This window comes from Hibiscus syriacus, unplaced genomic scaffold (genome assembly GCF_006381635.1).
Source record: "Hibiscus syriacus cultivar Baekdansim isolate YM2019G1 unplaced genomic scaffold, ASM638163v2 tig00111841_pilon, whole genome shotgun sequence".
Taxonomy (NCBI): domain Eukaryota; kingdom Viridiplantae; phylum Streptophyta; class Magnoliopsida; order Malvales; family Malvaceae; genus Hibiscus; species Hibiscus syriacus.
The window spans coordinates 84,819-108,550 of NW_024063196.1; the positions used below are offsets into that span (position 1 = coordinate 84,819).

General features: G+C 32.4%; 1 protein-coding gene across 1 annotated transcript; it reads left to right on the top strand.

The window, feature by feature from the left end:
- Nucleotides 1–12,311: 12,311 nt before the first annotated feature.
- On the top strand, nt 12,312–14,254 carry LOC120171995 (40S ribosomal protein S9-2-like). Its single transcript, XM_039179581.1, has 3 exons — nt 12,312–12,424; nt 12,803–13,184; nt 13,865–14,254. Exons 1-3 carry the CDS (start codon nt 12,397–12,399, stop codon nt 14,046–14,048), a joined length of 594 nt encoding a protein of 197 aa, XP_039035512.1. The 5' UTR covers nt 12,312–12,396; the 3' UTR covers nt 14,049–14,254.
- The last annotated feature ends 9,478 nt before the right edge of the window (nt 14,255–23,732 follow it).

Here is a 23,732-nt window from a genome sequence, read left to right on the forward strand (position 1 = left end):
ATGTTATCAAAATTAGATCGGACCGGACCGGAAACCGGTTGTCTGGCCGGTCTGATCAGTCTCCAAAACCAGTTTTACAATGAACTGGTAGAATCAGTTGGGAACCGGTAAAATCGGTGTGAACCAACGGTTCACACAATTCTGTTTTTTTTTTAAAATTAAATCAAAAAAACTTCGTTTGTTATGATTTTTTTCAACCCCAAATTTATTTTCTGATTTATGTTACTTATAACTTGCATTTAAAGAATAGGTATAATGCCAAAATATTATTTCAATTCTTTATCCTTTTAAGCATAATCAATTAATCATTAATCAACTTCTTTCTTGATGTTGCGATATTTAATTTTAAGTTGCTCAAGAAGTCATGTTATGATCATATTGATTATGAATCTATTGATCATGTTGATTTTTGGATAGCTGAAGAAGAAACACCTCCTGAGCTTAATATTGATGAGATTGATAATTGTTTTGGAATTTGAGGGAATTAATTTCAATGAATATTATGATGATCGATACTTGTATCAATTATGTACTTTTTTTATTTAGTTGTTGATGAATTTCATTAGGTATTGACCTTAAATATTATGTTGTAGTTTATTTGAATCATTTTGTTTCACTTGATATTATGATATTTAACTTATATATGTTATGACTTGTGATATTTTTATACCTTTTAATATTGTGAACTTAAAAAGAGTGTTATATATATATATATATATATATATATATATATATGCTTTGAATATTATGTAAACTTTTAAAAAAATATTATTTTATATAAACCGGTCCAGTGAATCAGTACCTTCACCGGTTTAAGGTCTGGTCCGATTTTAAAAATATTAACTTTTAGGTTTACTAAGTTTTAGTATAAATAAGACACGAGTTAAGTATGTATATAATCAAATTTATTTTCCAGTCTATAATGATCTTATTAGAAATTAAGATTAATTAATAAGTTTATATTAGGGTTATAATTTTTAATTAATTTTTTGACATATTATTCTCATTATTATAATATCATTCTCGTTATCCACTCATCAGCTACTAATTGAGATTTCTCATTTTCGAATCACAGTTAAAAATTAAGGTCTATTATCATTTCTATCACTAATGGTATTAATACTTATACACGAGTATCGATATAAAAAATATCTTCGGAGTCCAATAATTACCCTTAGTATCGATATCCATGAGTATGGATACCACATGTTGGGTATCGATACTATCATCAAGTATAGATACAATTTTAGCCTCGAAATCTCCTAAAAATACTTTTGTATTAATATTACACTCTCGATGTCGATATAAGATGAGTAATATTATTATTCTATGAATAAGGTATCAACACTCCTCTTAAGAAATGTCTAAGTTTAAATTATAAATATTTAAATAAAAATTTATAAAAATATTTTAATTATTACACTATCTAAGTTTAAAGAAAAAAATATATTTAACATGTAATTAATTTAATTAGTATAAGTATCATATTTGTATATATAAAATGTAAAATAATATAAAAAAAATAATATTGATATCTTGAGTGGATATATTATTTTTAATGTATAAGATCTATCTTTTAATAACTCAAAATTAAATATTATTTTAAATAATCATATTTTTTACAACAATAATATTTTTACGTCATAAAATTATAAAATAATTAATATATTAAATATTAAAAATATAAAATAATTTTAATTACTCAAATTTATCAATAGTTTACTAAATTATTTTTTTGGATAAGTAAAATTCATTTATCCAAAAGAAGCAAACAAGTTGCTATACAACGTATATCCCCTATACAATCCCTATACAGCTATATCAACCCCCAAGCTGAACATAATTGTATATTTACAGCATCAAGTTTGTTCATATGAGATATGTACAATTTAATTCTCACAGCATTCTTAATACTACTTACAATAGTTTCATTCGGACGAATCAAACCTCGAAAAGCCTATAATCCCGCTCCTCCCAAGTGTAGTAAACAAATCTGGTCCAAGCCTGTTTGAGTAAATGAACCAGAAGAGATTTACCTTTGAGGTTCTGCAGCAACCATTGTAGATTGTCACTCCAACATAGAGGCTCCTGGGCAAGACCACAGGAGAGAAGGATAGCACGCTAAGTACCCTTTGCATAAACACACTCAGAAAAGAGATGATTGCGAGATTCAATACCATAATTACATAAGCCGCAAGCATTATCCGTAGCCAGACCAAACTTTGCAAGTCTTTCTTTCGTAGGCAATCTATCCAAGATTGCCATCCAAGAAATCAAAGAGAATTTGGGAATGTGACCTGGAAACCACACTAAACGATGCCAGCTAACCTTACCATGTCTGCTACGAATGTTGTCCCATATCCAACTAACTTTAATTTGAGCCCAACAATTACTAGAGCAGAACAGACTCAAAGCCATACTTCTTAATTTAAACAATTTAGCCAAAATCCAACTGAAGTGGCTTTTGCAATCAACATTCCAAAAATCAGCAGATCGAAAACATTATGCATTTAACCAAGCAATCCAAAAGGAGCCTTCCCCTGCCAGAATTTTCTTTATAAGCAATAGAAAACAGGCTTTGCTCCAGTCCAACAGATTCCTTAGCCCTAGGCCACCCTCAGATTTCAGGGAGTAGATCTGGCCCCAACTAACCTGAGTACCCCTAGCTGGAATATCACCCCCTTTCTAAAAAACCTCATGCAATGTCTCTCGATATCCCTGATCACTCCTTTAGGAAAAATAAGTTGCTTGCATAGGAAAAATAAGTTGCTTGCTCCAGTAACTAAAGATATTGAACAACACAGCTTTAATGAGTTGCAACCTACCACCGAAACTTAACTTCTTCCTAGACCATTTACTAAGCTTTTCTTTGACTTTAGTCACCAAAGCAGAACAGTCCTTCCCTGTGAGTTTCCTAGTTACCAAAGGTACACCAAGATACCTAACAGGGAGAATCCCAACTCGGAACCCAGTTACATATTGAATCTGCTCAAGGACTAGGTCAGGTACACCACAAGCATAGAGTTCAGTTTTCATGGCATTAAGTCTAAGACCAGAAAGTTCATAGAAAACCTCTAATGTGCTCAAAACACCCAACACAACTTCAAGGGAACCATGACAAAAGACCAATAGGTCATCAGCAAAGCAAAAATGAGTGAGGGAAATCCTCTTGCATTTGGGGTGGTATCTAAAAATTCCACTCTTAGCAGCAACATCAAGCAAAGAAGAGAGAACATTCATAACTAAAACAAAAAGGTAAGGGGATAAAGGATCCCCTTGCCTAACCCCTCTAGCACCCTTAAAGAAACCTACAAGGCTTCCATTTAATGAAATTGAAAATTTAGGAGAAGTAACACAAGTCCTTATCCATCCACAAAATCTAGCAGGCATGCCCATGGCTTTAAGCACAACCATCAAAAAATCCCAATTCACAGAATCAAAGGCTTTTTGCAAATCAATCTTAATGGCACACCTAGGAGAAAGGCTCTTCATAGAGTAACCTTTGACTATCTCTTGAGCAAGCAGTGTATTGTCTGCAATATTCCTACCTTTAACAAAAGTAGTATGACTGAGAGAAATCATCCCAGGGAAAAATTGAGACATCCTAGTAGTGAGGATCCTAGTGATGGTTTTATAAACCACAGAACAACAAGAAATTGGTCTAAATTCTTTGGCCATGCAAGCATTCAATTACTTAGGGACTAAGGTGATAGTAGTGGCATTAAAAGCTAACATCGAAAAAGAGGAATGAAAGAAGTACCTAATTGTAGCAAGGAAATCACATTCAACCACCTCCCAGGCAGCCTTAAAAAACCAAGAGGAGTAGCCATCAGGCCCTGGGCTTTTCCCATTACCTTGCCTAAATAAAGCATCTTTTATTTCTTTATCATCCACATCTTTGGAGAGGATCTCCCATCATCCTCAGGCAGTGAGAAATTTAACAGATTTCTCAAGTATTCCACAGAAGAACACTTGACTAGAGGATCCACAGTTCCAATGAGATTAGTGAAAAAGTTCACTAGCTCATCAGCCATGTCATCAAAGGAGTCCAGATATTGCCCACTTTCACTCTATAAGACTTTAATAGTGTTCATTTTCTTATTTGACTCAACTCTTTGATGGAAAAATTTAGTGTTGAGATCACCTTGTTTTAACCAGTGCACCTTAGCCTTCTGCTTGTAAAATTCAGACTCAGCAATCTTCAAGTCAACCAATTCAGCATGAATCCTTATCTTCTCCTACAAACTTCTTTGATCCATATGGTTCAGATTATGCAGTTGGATTCTTTCATAATCTGCTCTCTTACTGAGGACCCTATTAGAGATATCAGAGAACTGATCCTTATTAAACTCTTTGAGTCTAGGCTTTAGCCTTTTCAACTTAAGAAATAAACATTGCATTGGGTTGCCATCACAATGTTCCAGCCAAGAGTCCTTAACAATTCTCAAGAAATCAACACTTGCAGTCCAACAGTTAAAAAATTTAAAAGGCTTAGGCCTCCTAGCCAAAGTACCCCTCTGAGTCCATAGAACACCTAGGAAATGATCTGAGACACCTTGTACCATAAATTCAACATATGAATCAGGAAAATCAATCAGTCATTGAGGATTTACCAAAATTCTATCCAAATTACGAGCCAAAAACCCCTCAATTTGTCTGTTAGACCAGGTGAAAGTGGACCCCAGGTAAGGGTGATCCATGAGGTCTAGATCTTGTAAGCAGTCTTGCAAATCCTCCATATCAGAAGAGTTGTGCAGACCCAGACTCTCAAAATCATAACTTTCTTATGCTCTCAGAATAATATTAAAATCACCTCCAACCACCCAAGAGGCAATACCAACCACACACTCCAAATTCTTAAGATGATCCCATAATTCTTTCCTGGCCAAGCCACTGTTACTGCCATAAACTATTGTGATCATAGTTCTGTGACCATTGACATAACCATAAACAGTTAAGGATTGGTTATTACAACTAATAACAGAGAACCCCAACTATTTCCTCCACAGAATCCAAATTTTGCCACCCTCGGCATAATCATAATTATCAGTCATATTCCAATCTTCAGAGAAAGCAGTAAAAATCTTTCCAGAGTTAAGCCTTCTAATTCGAGTTTCTAAAAAACATAAGACATCCACATCTAACTTAACCAACCTACTAAACACCTTTCCCAGCTTAAGGGGATTATTAATCCCTCTGACGTTCCAAAAGCTTATAAGCATCAAGTATTTGTTGAGCCCACACCAACTACCACATTAACATTTCCCTTAGCTTTATCTACATGATCTTTCTTTTTGGCTTTAATTTCATTAAGAAGGGCAGCAACCCCCATGGAAGCTACCCGAGCCTTCCTCGGGCCATCAATAACACCCCCTCCTGCCAAAACTTCAAATTTGTTAGAGGATCCCACATTATCCTTCTTTCTTCCTCTAGCTTTCTTCTTTTGGGCCAAAAAATCTTGCAAGGTAGGGAAATCACTCACGTGACTGAGATCCTCCTGTTAGACTTTTAAAACAACTTCCTCTACAAGAGCAGAACAATGCTTACTGCCGAGTCCAGTAGCCTCAGTCTCTTTATTGAGAACTAGCAGTTCATCACCAGTAGAACTAGAGACTTTCAAATCAGTACCTAAAGTACCACCTACATCCTGTGTAGAACCATCAGAAGTCTCTTGCAAAGCTAAGACAGAAGCTTCCTCAGCAAGGCCAACCTACAACTCAGAATTTAAATTGACCAAACCAGCAGTGGAGTTAACAACACCTGAGGAGCCTATAGGAAGCGAGGACTTCTCAGTAGGTACATTCAGGTTCACATTAGTGCCTACCTGGTGCTCTACACTATGCTCAGAAGGAGAAACATCGTTTCTTCTCCAAATCTGAATCTTTTTCCTCACATGGGCCATATGAACAACAACACACCTACTTGCCAAATGACCAAAAGATTTACAAGAAAAACAAAATGCTAGCAGCCATGGCACAACCACTTTGACCCTCACCATAGTACCCGCCTTCAGAACTACCTGAATCTCATCAGGAATCTCAGAACCAGCAACAATTTCAACACACACTTTAGCATATTCTAATATTTCCTTTGAAGCAGTAATTGAGTCCATATATAAAGGATTTCCTAGAACATTGGAAATATAACTAAGTCCCATTTTAGTGTACAATTCCAATGGAACGTTATAAAGTTGAATCCAAACAGGCATGTGAGATAAATCAAAGTCAAGCTTCTACATGCTTGGCTCCCACTTCCTCAGCACCAGAGGCTTATTCTAGACATGCCACGGTCCATTCTCAAGGACCCAATCCCTTGCAGAAGCATTTGCAAACGAAAAAACACAAAGATTCGTGCCAGCTAGACTAACCTTAACTGGAGAATATTTCCCCCAAAGGGAGCCAATAATCCGTTGCATCGAAACAAAATTTGGTGCATCACCAATGAATTGACCCACGATCGCAGAATTCCACTCAACAATACCCTTCTCAATCACCGAAAATGGTGGCTTAACCGTAGTAGAGCCATCCAGAAACTCAGGAGGGAAGAAACCGAGAGACTGTTCTTCCGTCCCCAAGAAGAGCTTCCTCCAATCAAGCTTCGTAGCCTTCGAATCCATGCAAATAACCATAAAAATAGCTAGAAAACATCTAAAATCGAAAGACCCAGAGCACAGTTAGAAGCAGAGAAGAAGATCTGGATGCACATTAAACCTGCTAACATGCGTCTTCAGAGACCTCACCATAGTACCTTAGGATCATTTGTGTCTAACCCATAATACTAATAGTTTACTAAATTAAACTCTTTCTATATTATTATTATTATTATTAATTTATAATTTTGAGTAAAGAATGAAGAATAAGAATTGAGAATGATTTATATTAAAAAATTTATTATTTTAGAGGTATTTGTGTCCAAAGTGGTCAGAATTATTCATTACCTAAGAATTTGGAGATAATGACATTCCCACCATTTTAACTCAAAATACTATTATTGTTAATAAGTTATTATTTGGTAATGATCTTTTCTGTGAACCAAACATGAGAATATAATTTCAGAAAAAATTATTACCCTTAGTAGTAATTTTTTTCGCGAACCAAATGCCTCTTAGAGTTTAAACTATCCCAAAATTTCATGGGAGTTTAAGAACGCCATTGAAAAGTGTGGTGAGCTCAAGATCATGAATCTTACACTGATAAAAATGACTTGGAGAGTGAAATGATAAAGATGCAACCTTTGATTTTTCTCAACTTAGGAGAATTAGGAAAAAGAAAATAAATAAGTGGATAAAAAAATGAAAGAGAGAAAAGGGTGAATAAAAAGAGAATAAGTTAAATGAATCGTTGTTGTTTCTTAAAGTCACGGATTCGATCACCAGTGATAGCAATAAATTGATTCAAAATTCATTGTCAAATGATTAAGAGTATTTAGAACATATATTAATTTATAATTACCTTAGCTTAATAAAAAATCTAATATGGTCGTCCAAGTCAACTAAAATCTCTTCAAATCTACTACGCATTTTTTAACTGGAAAATTTATATTCTAGGTCCCTCCCATAACATCCTAATTTTAAGAAACTCCTTTTTTATTACAATTTAATTAACTCAAATTTGTCCTCAAAATCTCCATACAAAAAATAATCTATTCAATTGAACATCGGGTCAACACTCAAACGTTGATTCGAATATTCAAGTCATTACATTATCTAAAATACCTAATGCGATGGTCTTCAATTATGATTATGGGTTGAATACTGATCTAAATATATTTCTTCGTTCGGCATCGCTCATGCTAGGTAATCCTACTCCATTAAAGTTATCGTTGCTCGGTCTCATTTTCCTAATAAGAGTCGGGAATGGTGACTCAGTTGAAGTATATATTTTTGACCCCGTCGAGTAGGGATTGTCTCAGAAAATGCGACTAATATACGACTAATATATGGTATTATCGGATATATTAAAAGATATTTAATAAATTCGGTTTAGCGCTACCTATTATGTTGACAGATTAATAATGTTTTAGGTAGAAAATATGAAAAACTATTAAAAAATTTGGTAACCGGTAAACTTTGGTTATCGGTAAATATCGATACATATATATAAGTGTTCATACTTATTTCACTATGGAAAATATTAATTTAAGGTTATTTTTTAGTGAGTTTTAAGATATTAATTTAGTAATTATACACGTCTAATGGTTTATTTTTATGTTACGGTATATATTATTATTAAATTAAAAATAATAAACATAGATATTACATATTTATTATTATCTTTGGTTAAAATTGTTAAATTTAAATTCTAGATAATATTTTATAAAATATCAAAACAATCAAATAATTTTTTGTGTAAATGAAATTATTAAATTAATATTGTAGGTGGAAAACATGAAGCACTATTAAAAATTTTTGAAACATAAATTACATAACTTTCAACAAAGTATCGATACATTTCTATAAAAAGTATCTATACTTTCAACATATCAGGTAATTTTTACCGGTTTTATCATAATGTTACATAATATGTTGAAAGTATTGATCCTTTTTATAAAAAGGATCGATACTTTACAATATAATAGGTAAAAATATGATGAAATAGGTAGCGCTTATCTAATAAAATAGGTTAATTACTAGAAACATTATCAAGCACAATAACATATTAGTTACCGCTTATATAATGTAATATGTAGCGCTTATATAATGTAATAGGTAGCACTTATATAATAAAATAGGTTAATTACAGGAAACATTATCCAGCACAATAACATATTAGGTACCGCTTATATAATGTAATTTGTAGCACATATATAATAAAATAGGTTAATTACTAAAAACATTATCAAGCACAATAACATATTAGGTAGCGCTTATATAACGTAATAGGTAGCATTTATTTAATAAAATAGGTTAATTATTTAATTTCCTATTACAATATATTAGGTAAACGTCTAAAATATTACCAATGATAATATAACCGGTTATTTACTGTAAACATTATCAAGTATATTAATGTAAACAGTAAAAAAAATAGGCGCTACCTATTACATTAAACTATCTACCGGATATGTTAAAAGTATCGATTCTACTTAAATAAGTATCGACACTTTTGGAATTTAAAAGAAAAGCAGTAATAGCGCCTATAAACATCAAATACAATAAAATAATATTATTTATTAACAAAATAATAATATTATTTTTAAAATATTAAAATAATTTATTTAATATTATTTATGTAAATATTATTATTAAAATATTATATCTATAATTTTATAAATAAAAAATTATGATTATTATATTTTATTAAAATAAAATTATTATAAATTATATTTATTATTTTTTATAATAAGAATAATATATCATTAATTATATTATAATGAGAGAATAATTAAACATATATGTCGATACATTTTCTAAAAGTATCGACACATATGTCATAATTATAATGTAATAGGTAAATTTACAATCTAACCGGTATACAATAATAACAAAACAGGTAAAAATTACCGAAAAGATCATTATTTTAACAAAATAGGTAAAACGCTATCGATTTTGTTTTTTTACAGGTTTTGTTATTGTTGGGCATTTTACTGTAAATGTTAAAAAAACATTGATGTTTTAGGTAGAAATAATAATGTTTTAGGTAATTTTTACCGGTTTTGTTATGCTCAACAATAATAAAACCGGTAAAAATAGACTTTTTAATGATAAAATTAGCAAACACAAATTATACAAATTAATTTTAAATTTTTAGTTTGTAAGTTGCCACAATATAACTAATGAAAAAATGACACGGTATTTCTATTTTGATATTAGCTTTCAAATAATAAAATAAAAAATATATATAATTACAATATAATTTTAAAAAATAATCATAATGAAGTGATGAAAAATAATCATAATTACAATATAATTATAAATATTAAATACAATAAAATAATATTATTTATTAACAAAATAATAATATTATTTTAAAAATATTAGAATAATTTATTTAATATTATTTATGTAAATATTATTATTAAAATGTTATATCTATAATTTTATAAATAAAAAATTATGATTATTATATTTTATTAAAATAAAATTATTATAAATTATATTTATTATTTATTATAATAAGAATAATATATCATTAATTATATTATAATAAGAGAATAGTTAAACATATGCGTCGATACATTTTCTAAAAGTATCGACACATATGTTACATCGAAACCGATAATTATAATGTAATAGGTAAATTTACAATGTAAACAGTATAAACATACCGATTTTATAAGAGAATAGGTCTACATAATGTATCGACACAAATTAAAAATGTGTCGATACATTTTGTCCATAATGAATGCCAAACGAGGTGCACGCATAAAGTGTCGACACATTTATTAAAAGTATCGATCCAAAAAACATCGAAACCAATAATTACAATGTAATAGGTAAATTTACAATGTACTTGGTAGAAATATATCGGTTTTATGAGAAAATATGTCTACATAATGTATAGACACATTTTAAGTTTGTGTCGATACTTTTTTTCCAGAATGAATGTTCAACGAAGTGCACACATAAAGTGTTGATACATTTATTAAAAGTATATATCCAAAAAAATCGAAACCGGTAATTACAATGTAATATGTAAATTTACAATGTACCTAGTATAAATATACCGGTTTTATGAGAAAATAGGTCTACATAATGTATTGACACATTTTAAGTTTATGTCTATACTTTTTTTCTAGAATGAATGCCCAACGAGGTGCACGCATAAAGTGTCGATACATTTAAAATTGTATCGATTCCAAAAAATCGAAACCGATAATTATAATATAATAAGTAAATTTGCAATGTTACTGGTATAAATATATCGGTTTTATGATAGAATATGTCAATATAAGCGCTACCTATTACATTATATAAGCGCTACCTAATATGTTATTGTGCTTGATAATATTTCCAGTAATTAACCTATTTTATTATATAAGCGCTACCTATTACATTATATAAACGCTATCTAATATGTTATTGTGCTTGATAATGTTTCCAGTAATTAACCTATTTTATTATATAAACGCTACCTATTACATTATATAAACGTTACCTAATTTGTTATTTTACTTGATAATATCTCCGGTTAAATGATATAACATAATCGGTCTAAATTTTAACCAGTCACTTGTTTAACCGATCACGTCATTTTTTAGTCGTTTTTAACCGCCGCGCAGCAGAACTACCCCCGTCGAGTAAGCTACTTATTTTTGTAATTTTGTTTCGGTGTTTTTATTGGGGGTAAATTACATAAATTATCATTAATGTTTGAGTAAATTTTTCTTTTCTCACTAATGATTCAAAAGTAACAACTTGATCATTAACATTATAAATTTATAACAAATCAATCACTTAAGGTCAACAAACAACCATTAGAGGGACTAACAGAATGCTAATATAGCATGTTAAACCACTAACTTGGTATAATTTGACCACACGAGACATTCATATTGATCAATAGTTTAATTGTTTATGTAGGAAAATCCATTTGAACAACTCTTCAACAAAGCTTCCACTATGACTTCTTATCATCGTAGAGACCAGAGATCTAAATGGCGGTCTGTTATTGTATTAGGGTTGTTATATAGCGATAGCGGTGCTTTCCGAAATTATTATTATATGACCACGATACTAGCAATAATCATGATAGCGTATGTTATGTCTGCAATCGCGAGAATCACAACACAACTAAAGATGCGATCACAATTGCAATTTAAATTTATGATAGAGACAATAATTATTCCATGTTTACCTCTAAAATTCCCCATTTTTGCAAAATAATTCTCCAGGAAAATATTTGAGATGAGCTGCTCCTAAGTATTTATTCTTTTTATTTGTTATTGCTATCAATTCCGGGAATGAAATTTTACCAATTGACCATGGTTGTAAATGGTCATCGTCAGGGGATCCCTAAAAGATTTTGTTAGAAAATATGGAACTTACAAGGAATGATGAATGTGTGATTGCAAAAAGGTTGGAGAAAATTTGCAGAACATTACTCGTTAAAAAATTTAATAAAACGATAATATAAATGACTAAAACATAAATATTTTAAATTGAGAATAAACATACACAAATATAAAAGATATATGACCCTTTCAGTAGTTTACCCGAAAACATTTTTGTATTATTAACATACGTCTTTATTACTAAAGAAACCCCCCCCAACTGTTTTGAGTTTAAATAAGATAGGCCCAGACACATTAAATCCAGTAAAAGCCCTAAAAGAAAAGGGGGGACATTAGGGTTCAGGATTTCAGTGTATATAAAAAAGTTCACCCTTCCATGCTTTCCATTTCGCCCGGTTTTTGTCTCTTTAGCTTTCTCGCCTCTGAAGAGAAGCCGACGCCGCCATGGTTCACGTCAGTTTCTACCGCAACTGTAAGCTAACCCCATTCTTTATCTTGTTCTCCTTTTCCTTTCCTTCTTTTTGAACTTAAATCCGTAGCTTCATTTCAGTTTGTATCTTCACCCTGAAAAGTTCTCTCTTTCCCAGTTAGATAGTTTTTGGATTCTCATAAATGGGTGGTCTTAACATAATTTCTAGAATCATAAATGGGAAATCTTTCTTATTTAGATTTATGGGTTTTGCTACTTCTGTTGATTAGGCTCCTAAAGAAAATCAAATACCCGTACAATGTAATTGTTTTAGCTTCATTTGAGGTTAGGTTATTGGTATACGAGTTCCTAAGTAATTGAATCATGGTATTCTTTGAGTAAAGTTATTTATATATTTGTGAAATTGATGCAATGTTGTAGATGGGAAGACGTTTAAGAAGCCAAGGCGTCCATACGAGAAGGAACGCTTGGATGCTGAGTTGAGGCTTGTAGGAGAGTATGGGCTCCGATGTAAGAGGGAGTTGTGGAGGGTTCAGTATGCTCTGAGCCGTATTAGAAATGCTGCTAGGGATCTTCTCACTCTTGATGAGAAGAACCCTCGTCGGATTTTTGAAGGTGAAGCACTTCTTCGCAGGATGAACAGGTATGGACTTTTGGATGAGAGCCAGAACAAGCTTGATTATGTGTTGGCTTTGACTGTCGAGAACTTCCTTGAACGTCGCCTGCAAACGCTTGTGTTCAAGTCTGGTATGGCCAAGTCGATTCACCATGCTCGTGTGTTGATTAGGCAAAGGCATATAAGGTAAACTTCTACTTTGTTCTCATCAGCGGTTTAATTTCATATCTTGTTGGTCAACTGAAACCATAGATGTGCTTGTTGATGCATTTAAAATTTAAGACGGAAGTCATGCTTGTGTGGCTACATTGTTTATGTCTGACATTTAGGATATTCATAGGATATGCAGCTATTATCTTTTACTGCATGTGGTATATCTTTTAGCTCTATATTGATTAGTGTTCTATTGCATCATGATCGTTTCTTGATGTGTGCCAAACTTCTTTTGTTATGTGTTTATGAATGATGACTGTTTGCCTGATAGTATGTTTAGGAATTCTCATCCGATGAATTTTGCCTCATCAGCAAACTCACCATTTTAGGATAAAGGAGATATGTTTTTATGATATAAAACTTATAGAGCATTATTTCTTTTAGAAGAATTTACGGGTTTGACTGCCTCTAGCTTTTTTAAAGAATGGGAAAAAAGCCTTGGCTGATTGCTGATGGGCCAATGTGGCTTCTAATATGCAAGTAGTTTGATTTATTGCATTGTGCTTTGCATATAAATTGCTAGTTGTTTGATCAGTTTCATATATGTAAGCCCTAGTTGAATATGTATGTGGCTCGATCCATGCTTTGGTTGTCCGAAAGATATTATGATGCCCTGACTGTTTTATGCTGATGTTTGGTCTTTACCTTAATAGGGTTGGGAGGCAGGTGGTCAACATCCCATCCTTCATGGTGAGGGTTGACTCCCAAAAGCATATCGACTTCTCTCTTACAAGTCCATTTGGAGGTGGCCGCCCCGGAAGAGTGAAGAGAAAGAACCAGAGAGCTGCTGCCAAGAAGGCTGCTGGCGGAGACGGTGATGAAGAGGAGGACGAGTAAACCTTACGCTGCCACCACCACTAGGAAACCTTTAAAAATGCCCTTGTTTGAAACATGCAATTTACTCCGTTATTAGACATGGTTTGAGTTCTATTTCAAGACCTTTGCTGTAGTGGATGTTGTTATCTGTTTTTTTTTTGTCTCGGATTTGATGTTAATCGAGTAATTTAGTTGTTTTGAGTTTAAAATATTTTAATTATTGTCCACCATTTTGAGCAATGTGTGCATGGTTTTTAGCCAGAATATTGATGGAAATAGCATTCTTTTAAAGCATTTTTTTAATTCAAATCTTCATGTTTTTTTTTATAAATATAGATAAACAAAGTAATATTTCTTCAAATGTGAAGACCTTTGACATATTTGAACTTTCCTCTCAAGAGGTAACAAGTTTTTTAGTCATTGAGGTTGTCATCGTATTTTAGTCATTGAGATTATTTGGTTTGTGCATAGCCTCTATTTAAATGTACTTGTACCTTGTACTGAATTAATAATTGCTCAATCATGCATGATAAGTAAGATTTGATTCATTTGTTGAAGGTGGTTATGACTTGGCAAGTAATTAGAACCCTAAAATGTCTCCATTGGCTACTGAATTGGGCAACGGTTATTGAATATTTGATTTCAGTCAACCACGTGATCTTCGCCTCGCCAAACTCCCCGTTTTGATCTCCTTGAACCTCCCTATATATATAAAATTCTCTCGACCAAATCGGACGTTAACGACACTCACAACTCAATGGAGGCGGAGAGCGGAGAATCATCGATGGAGGAGGCGGAGTTGGAGTCTCCGAGGTCGGTGGTGGTGCAGATGAAGAAGAAAGCAGAGACACTGGTACTTCACAGTCAGGTTTTGAGAATAAGAGAGGAAGATTCACATCTTGGAGAAGATTTCATCGCCGCCACCAATAACAACCAGGTTGTCTTAGGAGGAGACGCCGTTGGTGGAGTTATGAGCGAAAACAACACAGGACCACGTCGTGTCAACGTGATTCTTGCTTCTAAGCCGATCTTGCCTTCCTCGCCGTTAAAAAAGGGTATGCGATGAAGCAAACCTAAATCGATCACCTTGATTGATCGATCAACCAAGGTTATATTACATTTCATTTCATATAGATTTTATCTTTGGACGTTCTTGTCCTTTTTGTTTGATCTGTTTGGGTGCTGAGAAAAAATGTTTCTTTCTGAATTCATATATAGTTCCTTTTTCTTTTTTTAAATTGTAAATGACGGGCAGCAGGAAAGCTTAAAGATCATTTTAATGGAGCATTTTAGGATTTCAGATATCTTTGTTTGACTCTAAATAAAGATCATGATATACAGCAGTGTGTGGAATGTACAATGGAGTTATTCTTCATAGTATAGTAAACTGCTTTATTTTTTCTCACATAAATAATTTCTAATTTTCTTGTTCTGGTGATAAAATAACCTAATCCATCTGAGGATAGCACATTTATCCAAATTATAACTACAGTTTTATGTGTTTTAACTTCTTTACAAGTTTATAAAAAAAATCTACAAGTTGTTAAAATAATATCAAATGGGATTTGTGATCTAATATAGCATTGTGATTTTCTTAATAAATATGCCACATGGCTTATTAGTTTCAAATTTTATCATACAAGTAACCAAAGAAATTGGCAACCAAATATCTAATATACGAAATAAAGAATATATATTGAAGAATTAGATATGCCTATAATATATACACCATAGACAATAATCTTTTTCTTTAACGTAATCCATCCATTCGTTTAATGTATGTCATAAGCTGATTTATCTGGTTTAGTTCGTACACCTGGTTTCAACAGAGATTTTTTTGTATACGCAAGGATTCGAACTCGAGACTTGTTTAAGCGATATTAAGCTACTTATCACTTGAATTAACCTATTGATAATAAACTAATTTATATAGAAGGTAGGACAAATACATCATTATTGAAAAATTTAATATAACAAATATTCAAATTATACCTTTTTTCGCCGATCTAAGTGTTAAACGTTATAAATATTATTATTTTAAGTGTTTTAACTGTAACAGTTGTTAAAAAAATTCATTGAATGACATGTGTCATATTTATATTATTTTGAAAAACTTATTTTAAAAATTTTGTTATATTAAAAATTCTAATTTCTATAAAATTGTAAAATTAACCCGAATCAAAAGTAACCCGAACCAAAAACAACTAGAACCGAATTTTAACCAGATCTGAAAGTAACCCGAACCGAATTTAACTCGACCTGAAAGCAATCCGAACGTGTTGAAAACATTTTGATATTTCGATATAACAAATTAAGATAAATGAATTTTAAGATTTTCCAAAAAGATTTTCTAAGTATATTCGATATAATTATTCGAATATCAAAATATTACTCCAAATCTTTCAAATGTCATTTTTAATCCTCACTAAAGTGTAAAATTAAGTTTTAAACTTAAAATAATTTCAAAACAATTTTACAAAATATTTCGAACCATTTCAAAGCCAAAAATTCCAGATTGCTCAGAGGGAACCGATTCCCCCCATAATGGCTTGGCTCCGAGAAAAACAGAATGCACGGAGGGAACTGATTTCCCTAAGGGGTATCGATTCCCCCCGTTCAACGGTCGAAATATTTGAATTTTACACTTAGGGAATCGATTCCCTATGAGGGGGTACCGATTCCCCCCACGCTCCAAGCAGAAATATTAATTTTTTTTCACACTTAAACGACTCCAATAACTTCATTAATGATCCCCCAATGTTCAGAAGTGATTCAAGGAGTATTTAAACAAGCTTAGAAGCCTTTGATCAATAATTTTTATCAAGAATCAAGAGAGAATCAAAGAGAAAGCATCAAACCTCAAGTTTGAGCAATTCAATCCATTTTTCATTCAATATTCATCTTTGCTTTCAAGAACACTACTTGTACTCAATTATATTCATCTTTGAGTGTTCTTTTCTTTGTTCTAGAATTATGCAAACATCTTTCCTTGTGAGGATTTCCTTGTAAGTTTGCAAATTTGTAATCTTCTCTTTGAGAAAGAGTGTTCTCAAGAATTGGGGTATATTTTTTAGGGAGTTGTAAGGTTATCCCTTTGGCCTCAAAAGAAAGAACAAATTAGTGAATTTGTTGGAAAATCCTTAGTGTGGATAGCTAAGGTAGTGGACGTAGACTTTGATTGAGAAAGTCGAACCACTCTAAATCGCTGTGCAGTTACTTTCAATTTTCTGCAAAAGCTTCCACCAAAATTTTAATTGCCAATTCACCCCCTCTTGGCCGATTCCGTCGATCGATTAACTCAACAATTGGTATAAGAGCTTGACTCATTTGAAGGTTTAACCGCCTCTTGAGTAGATCCGGGAAGAGTTACATTGATAATCAAAGTCATCAATGGCCTCTACTTCAAACGTCGACTCCGGTCTCGATTCGATGCCCGTCAACAAGCCTCCTTTCTTCAATGGAGCTAACTATGCCTATTGGAAGAATAGGATGATGTATTTCATTCAAGGCAGTGACATGGGAGCATGAAATGTTGTAGAAGACGGATATATCAAACCTCTCACTCATCCAAGATTGTGGAGTGAAGGAGAGACAAGTATGTTCCAGCTCAACTCCAAAGCTATCCATATCATATTTTATGCTCTTGGACCAGATGAATATGGAAGAGTTTCATCTTGTACAACCGCCAAATAAATATGGGATAAACTACAAGGCACTCATGATGGCACCGACGAGGTAAAAGAATCTAAAATTAGTCTTCTAACATAGCTATGAAAATTTCAGGATGAACCCAAATGAAGATATCAAAGCTATGACGGATAGATTCTCAACTATTGTCAATGGTCTCAAATCATATGGAGAGATAATTCCTAATGAGAAGTTTGTGAGGAAGTTAGTTTACTCACTTCCAAAATCATGGCAATCCAAGAAGACGACAATCATCGAGGCTAAGAACCTAAAGTCCTTAACTCTTGAAGAGCTAATCGGTTCTCTCCTCACTCATGAAATGATGCTTGAAGATGAGGTGGACCTCGATAAGATTGAAGAGACACCAAAGGAGAAGGAGAAAAAGAAAAACATTGGAGTTACTCTCAAATCCACAAAAGATGAGAGTGATTCGGATGAAGATGACGATGACGAGGAAATTGCATTGTTTGCCAAACGGTTCAGAAAAATGATGAGACCTTACTGAGGAAGAAAATTCAAACGAAATGAAGGCCTAAAAAATGAACCAAAAGAGAATGACCCAATCATTTTCTATGAATGCAAAAAGCCGGGGCATTTCAAATATGATTGGCCATAATTGAAGAGAAAGGGTCAATCAAAGAATAAGCACAAGGCTCATGTGGCTACATGGAGCGATGAAGAAGGTTCCGATAAAGAGGAACAAGAAGTAGCAAACTTGTGCTTAATGGCATTCGGGGAAGATTCTAAGGTAACCTCTAACTCATCTAAATTTGATGATTTATCTTATGATGAACTATTAGAGGAATATAATGGGTTGGCTTCGGATTATGAAAAATTGTTTTTAAAATATAAAAATGATGTTTCAAAATTGAAAAATGAAAATAAACTCATATCCAAAACCAACAATGATCTTGAAAGTAAAATCAAAGATTTGCAAATCAAACTAGAAGAGTTTGAAAAGAAAATTTTGGATTTGCAAAATTTACTTTCAAAGGTCAATGATGATCATCAAAAGAAAATTGATGATCTTAAAACCTTTTTTGATAAAGTTGGAACAAAACGTTTTGAAAAAGGAGAAAATTCAAAATCCAACTTTGTTAGAAAAAGTTTTAAAAACTACAATATAGAGGTCCCCGAAGAACCTCTAATGGAAAAATCGTTAGAAGTATATGGGTTCCTAAAGGACTCATTACTACTAAAGATAAAGATATCCTACACAAATGGATACCTAAGGGGACTAGGATTTTAGAAACTAATGAATATGGACCCAAAAGAATTTGGGTACCAAAAATTTGAAATTAATCTATGTTTGTAGGAAAAGGAGCATTGCTACAAGGCACGGGAAACAAATTCAAATTCATGGTACCTTGATAGTGGATGCTCGAGACACATGACCGGAGACAAAAGCCGGTTCATAGAACTTAACGCCAAAAATGGAGGAGAAGTGACTTTTGGTGATAATTCAAAAGGTTACATCGAAGGTATAGGTACAATAGGTAATACCTCTTCCATATAAATTAGAAATGTTTTATATGTGAATGGATTAAAGCATAATCTTTTTAGCATTAGTCAATTTTGTGATAAGGGATTCAATGTCATGTTTGAAACTAATGGTTGTAAAGTCATTGACATTGCATCTAATCGAATTATGCTTGTTGGTCATAGAATAGGAAACATTTACATAGTGCATTTAGACTCTATAGATATGACTAATTTATGCCTAGTTGCTAAGGATGAGCATGATAGTTGGTTATGGAATAGGAGACTAGGTCATACTAGTATGAGTGTTTTGCAACGGTTAATTCAAGGAGATTTGGTTCGAGGGCTGCCTAAACTAAAATTTGATAATGATAAAATATGTGATGCTTGTGCTAAAGGAAAACAAAAGCGAGTTTCTTTTTAATCCATTAATGATGTATCAACTAGTAGAGTATTGTAATTGATCCATTTAGATCTTTTTGGGCCATCTAGAACTACTAGCTTGGGTGGAAAACAATATGCATTTGTCTTGGTAGATGACTATTCTAGATATACTTGGGTTCTATTCTTAAGTACTAAAGATGAAGCATTAGAAAAATTCATCATGTTTTCAAAATTAATCCAAATCGAAAAAGGTTACTCTATAACTAGTGTTAGGAGTGATCATGGAACTGAATTTGAAAATCTTGGATTTACTGAATTTTGTAATTCTAATGGTATTAGTCATAATTTTTTAGCACCTAGAACCCCTCAACAAAATGGAGTTGTTGAAAGGAAAAATTGAACTTTAGAAGAAATGGCTACAACCATGCTTTGTGAAAACAATTTGCCAAAATAGTTTTGGGCAGAAGCCACAAATATAGCTTTTTATGTTATAAATCGAGTAATGATTAGGCCTATTTTAAAGAAAACTCCATATGAACTTTTCAAAAATAAAAACCTAACATTAGTTATTTTCATCCCTTTGGATGTAAGTGTTTTGTTTTAAACAACGGTAAAGACAATCTTGGCAAATTTGATGCTAAAAGTGATGAAGGAATTTTTCTAGGTTATTCCTTAAATTCTAAAGCTTATCGAGTATTTAATAAAAGAACTTTAGTTGTAGAAGAGTCTATACATGTTGTTTTCAATGATAACCTCCTTCCGAGGAAGTATTCTTGTGTGAATGATAATGTAGGTGTTATAAATAAAAATGACGTTAGACATGACGTTGGAGAACCATCATCAAAGAAAGAAACGAAAAATGAGGAAACTCATGATCCTCTCGAGAATCCAACCATTGAAGAAAGGGAAGTCTCTTACCCAAGGGAATACAACTATGTCAAGGATGGTGAGATTATAGATGATCCATCCAAAGGGGTAACAACTCGATCTTCTCTTAGAAATATTTGTAATTATGTTGGATTTATCTCATGCATAGAGCCTAAGAATATTAAAGAAGCATTACATGATGAACATTGGATTATGGCTATGCAAGAAGAGTTAAATCAATTTGAGAGAAGTAAAGTTTGGACACAAGTTGAAAGGTCTAGTAATAAATCTACTGTAGGTACTAGATGGATATTTAGGAATAAGCTTGATGAGAGTGGTAATATAGTGAGAAACAAGGCTAGACTTGTTGCTCAAGGGTATACTCAAGAAGAGGGCATAGACTATGATGAAACATACGCTCCCGTAGCTAGGATGGAAGCAATTAGAATGTTATTAGCATTTGCATGTTTTCATGAATTTAAATTATATCAAATGGATGTTAAAAGTGCATTTTTAAATGGTTTTATTAAAGAAGAAGTGTATGTGGAACAACCTCCAGGTTTTGAAGATTCAAAATTTCTGGATCATGTTCTTAAATTGACAAAAGCACTTTATGGTTTAAAACAAGCTCCTAGAGCTTGGTATGAAAGATTGTCATACTTTTTAATTGAAAAAGGTTTTTCAAAAGGGAAGGTTGACACTACATTGTTTTTAAATCATAAAGGTAAAGATTTATTAGTAGTTCAAATTTATGTTGATGATATAATATTTGGTTCTACTAATGATGTTCTTTGCCAAGAATTTTCTAAGCTAATGCAAAGCGAATTCGAAATGAGCATGATGAGGGAGCTCTCATTTTTATTGGGACTCCAAATCAAGCAAAGAAAAGATGGCATCTTCATCAATCAAGCTAAATACGTCAAAGATATGCTCAAAAAGTTTGGACTGGAAAATGAGAAACCTCATGACACTCCAATGAGATCTTCTACAAAGCTTGACTTGGATGAAGGAGGTAAATGTGTGGATGTTAAATTATATAGGTCAATGATTGGTTCTTTTCTCTATCTAACTGCAAGTAGACCAGACATTATGTTTAGTGTTTGCTTATGTGCTAGATTTCAATCATGTCCTAAGGAATCACATTTACTAGCTGTTAAGAGAATCTTTAGATACCTTAAGGACACTCCTAGTTTAAGACTTTGGTATCCTAGAGACTCTAGCTTTAGTTTGCATGCCTTTTCTGATGCAGATTATGGAGGATGCAAATTAGATAGGAAAAGCACCTCCGGTACTTGCCAATTCCTTGGAAATATGCTGATTTCTTGGTTTTAAAAGAAACAAAATTATGTTGCATTATCTACCACTGAAGTTGAATACATTTTAGCTGGTATTTGTTGTGCAAAAGTTTTATGGATGAAACAACAACTTTTTGATTATGGAATTAAAGTAGATACCATTCTTATCAAGTGTGACAATACTAGTGCTATTTGTCTCACTAAAAATCCCATCCAACACTCTAGAACTAAGCACATTGAAATAAGACATCACTTCATTAGAGACCATGCCACTAAGGAAGATGTAGTTCTAGAATTTGTTGATACTTTGCATCAATTAGCGGATATCTTTACAAAACCTTTAGACAAGGAACGTTTTTGGACACTTAGGAGAGAATTAGGTTTAACTGACCTATCTTTACTTAGTGTTTAAAATAATTTTAGCACTTTTAAGAATAAATGAAAAATGCATATAATAGTATTTTTTATTGCATTCATTACTTTTAGTTAGGGGGAGTTTATGATTCTTGGTGAAAATTAACTTTATGTTCAAATAAATTTTAATGATAAATTTGATTGATTGAACATGATTAATTTTCAATATATGAGTTGCCAATACTACTAGAGAAAATTAATTTAGCAGTTTGAGTGTTTAAAATAAGATTTTATCAGTTTTGGTGTAGAGGGAATCGATACCCCCCTTGAAGGGGAACCGATTCCCCCTTTGAAGGGGAACCGATTCCCCCTTAGGGGAATCGATACCCCTCATGGGTTCTGGTTTTAAACACCAGAAAATCCTTTTTCCTTACTCTCAAATCCTCTCTTCTCCTCTTCGCCGTTCTCCTATGCTCTCTCCCCAAATCACCACTTTGATTCAAAAACAACGTTTCTTATCGGAATTACTTCAAATATCATCTCCTAAACCTATTGGAATCATCAAATTAGTGCAAAAATCATCACATTCTCACAAAATCCGAAAATCTTCAAGGTATTTTTCTAAAACTTCTATTTTATCAAATTTTGAACATATGACTAGTTTTAATTAGTTCTAGATTGAAATAGTGATCGAGCATTGATTGTTTAGTATTTAGAAACTAGATTTTACAACTAATTTCATCAAAATCTCATAATGTTTCATTCATTTTTGATTTTTTTTTTAAAAAAATGATTATTTCAAATTGTTTTGTTTTGATTTAATTATGTTTTTATTATTATAAAAAAAACTATACATATATTGACTTTCAAAATCTTATTTTTCAATAGTTTTTGAAAACTTTGCCCATTAGGATTGGTTTAGAGAACCTTGAAATATTGAGGAATCAATTGAGTTTTGGGATTGATTACATTGCATACATGTGTTTTATAATTGCAGGTTATTCATTCTATTCCGATTTTCTTAAACCATGTCAAATCCTAAACGTGCTAGGTCTTCATCTAGTCATTCAAACCAACAACCAAATCAACCTCCTATTCCTGAAATTCCTATTCCTAATCTCGTTGATCCTAATATGACTATCCAAAACTCGTGCTTCAATCAACCTGGTCCTAGAAATCATTGTTTTTGGTATTATCAATATTTTGACTCTTACAAAATTAGAGAAGAACGTATCTTATCTCTTCAAGCTATGATAGATATCAATTTTAGATATCTTCCTCTTTTACAAGAGTGGAAATTTGATAAACTTTGTGGCCTTGAACCTATAGTTTACCATCAACTTGTTCGTATCTTCTATTCTAATGTCGTTTGTATTAAAAATCGAGCTCAAACCAAAACCATAGGAGTTCGTTCCTATCTCCTAGGACAATTCTTCCATCTTGACTCGGCTTATATAGCCAATAAATTAGGATTAGATAATGATGTTATATCTAATGAAAAATAGCTTTTAGGTTCTCGTTATAAAAAAGGAATAGTGCGAGTGTCTTGGATCTTCATGATCGTTTTCTTCATCTAATGATTTCTTGGTGGTTTCGACCATTCGGAGGTCGTTACTCAACTCTTAGAGCCTTGGATCTT

Bases quoted from the DNA above. Each gene is read 5' to 3' on its own strand.
- LOC120171995 (XM_039179581.1), top strand. From the start codon at position 12,397: ATGGTTCACGTCAGTTTCTACCGCAACT. The intron at 12,425-12,802 runs GTAAGCTAACCC...GCAATGTTGTAG, and splicing joins CGTCAGTTTCTACCGCAACT to ATGGGAAGACGTTTAAGAAG. The intron at 13,185-13,864 runs GTAAACTTCTAC...TTACCTTAATAG, and splicing joins ATTAGGCAAAGGCATATAAG to GGTTGGGAGGCAGGTGGTCA.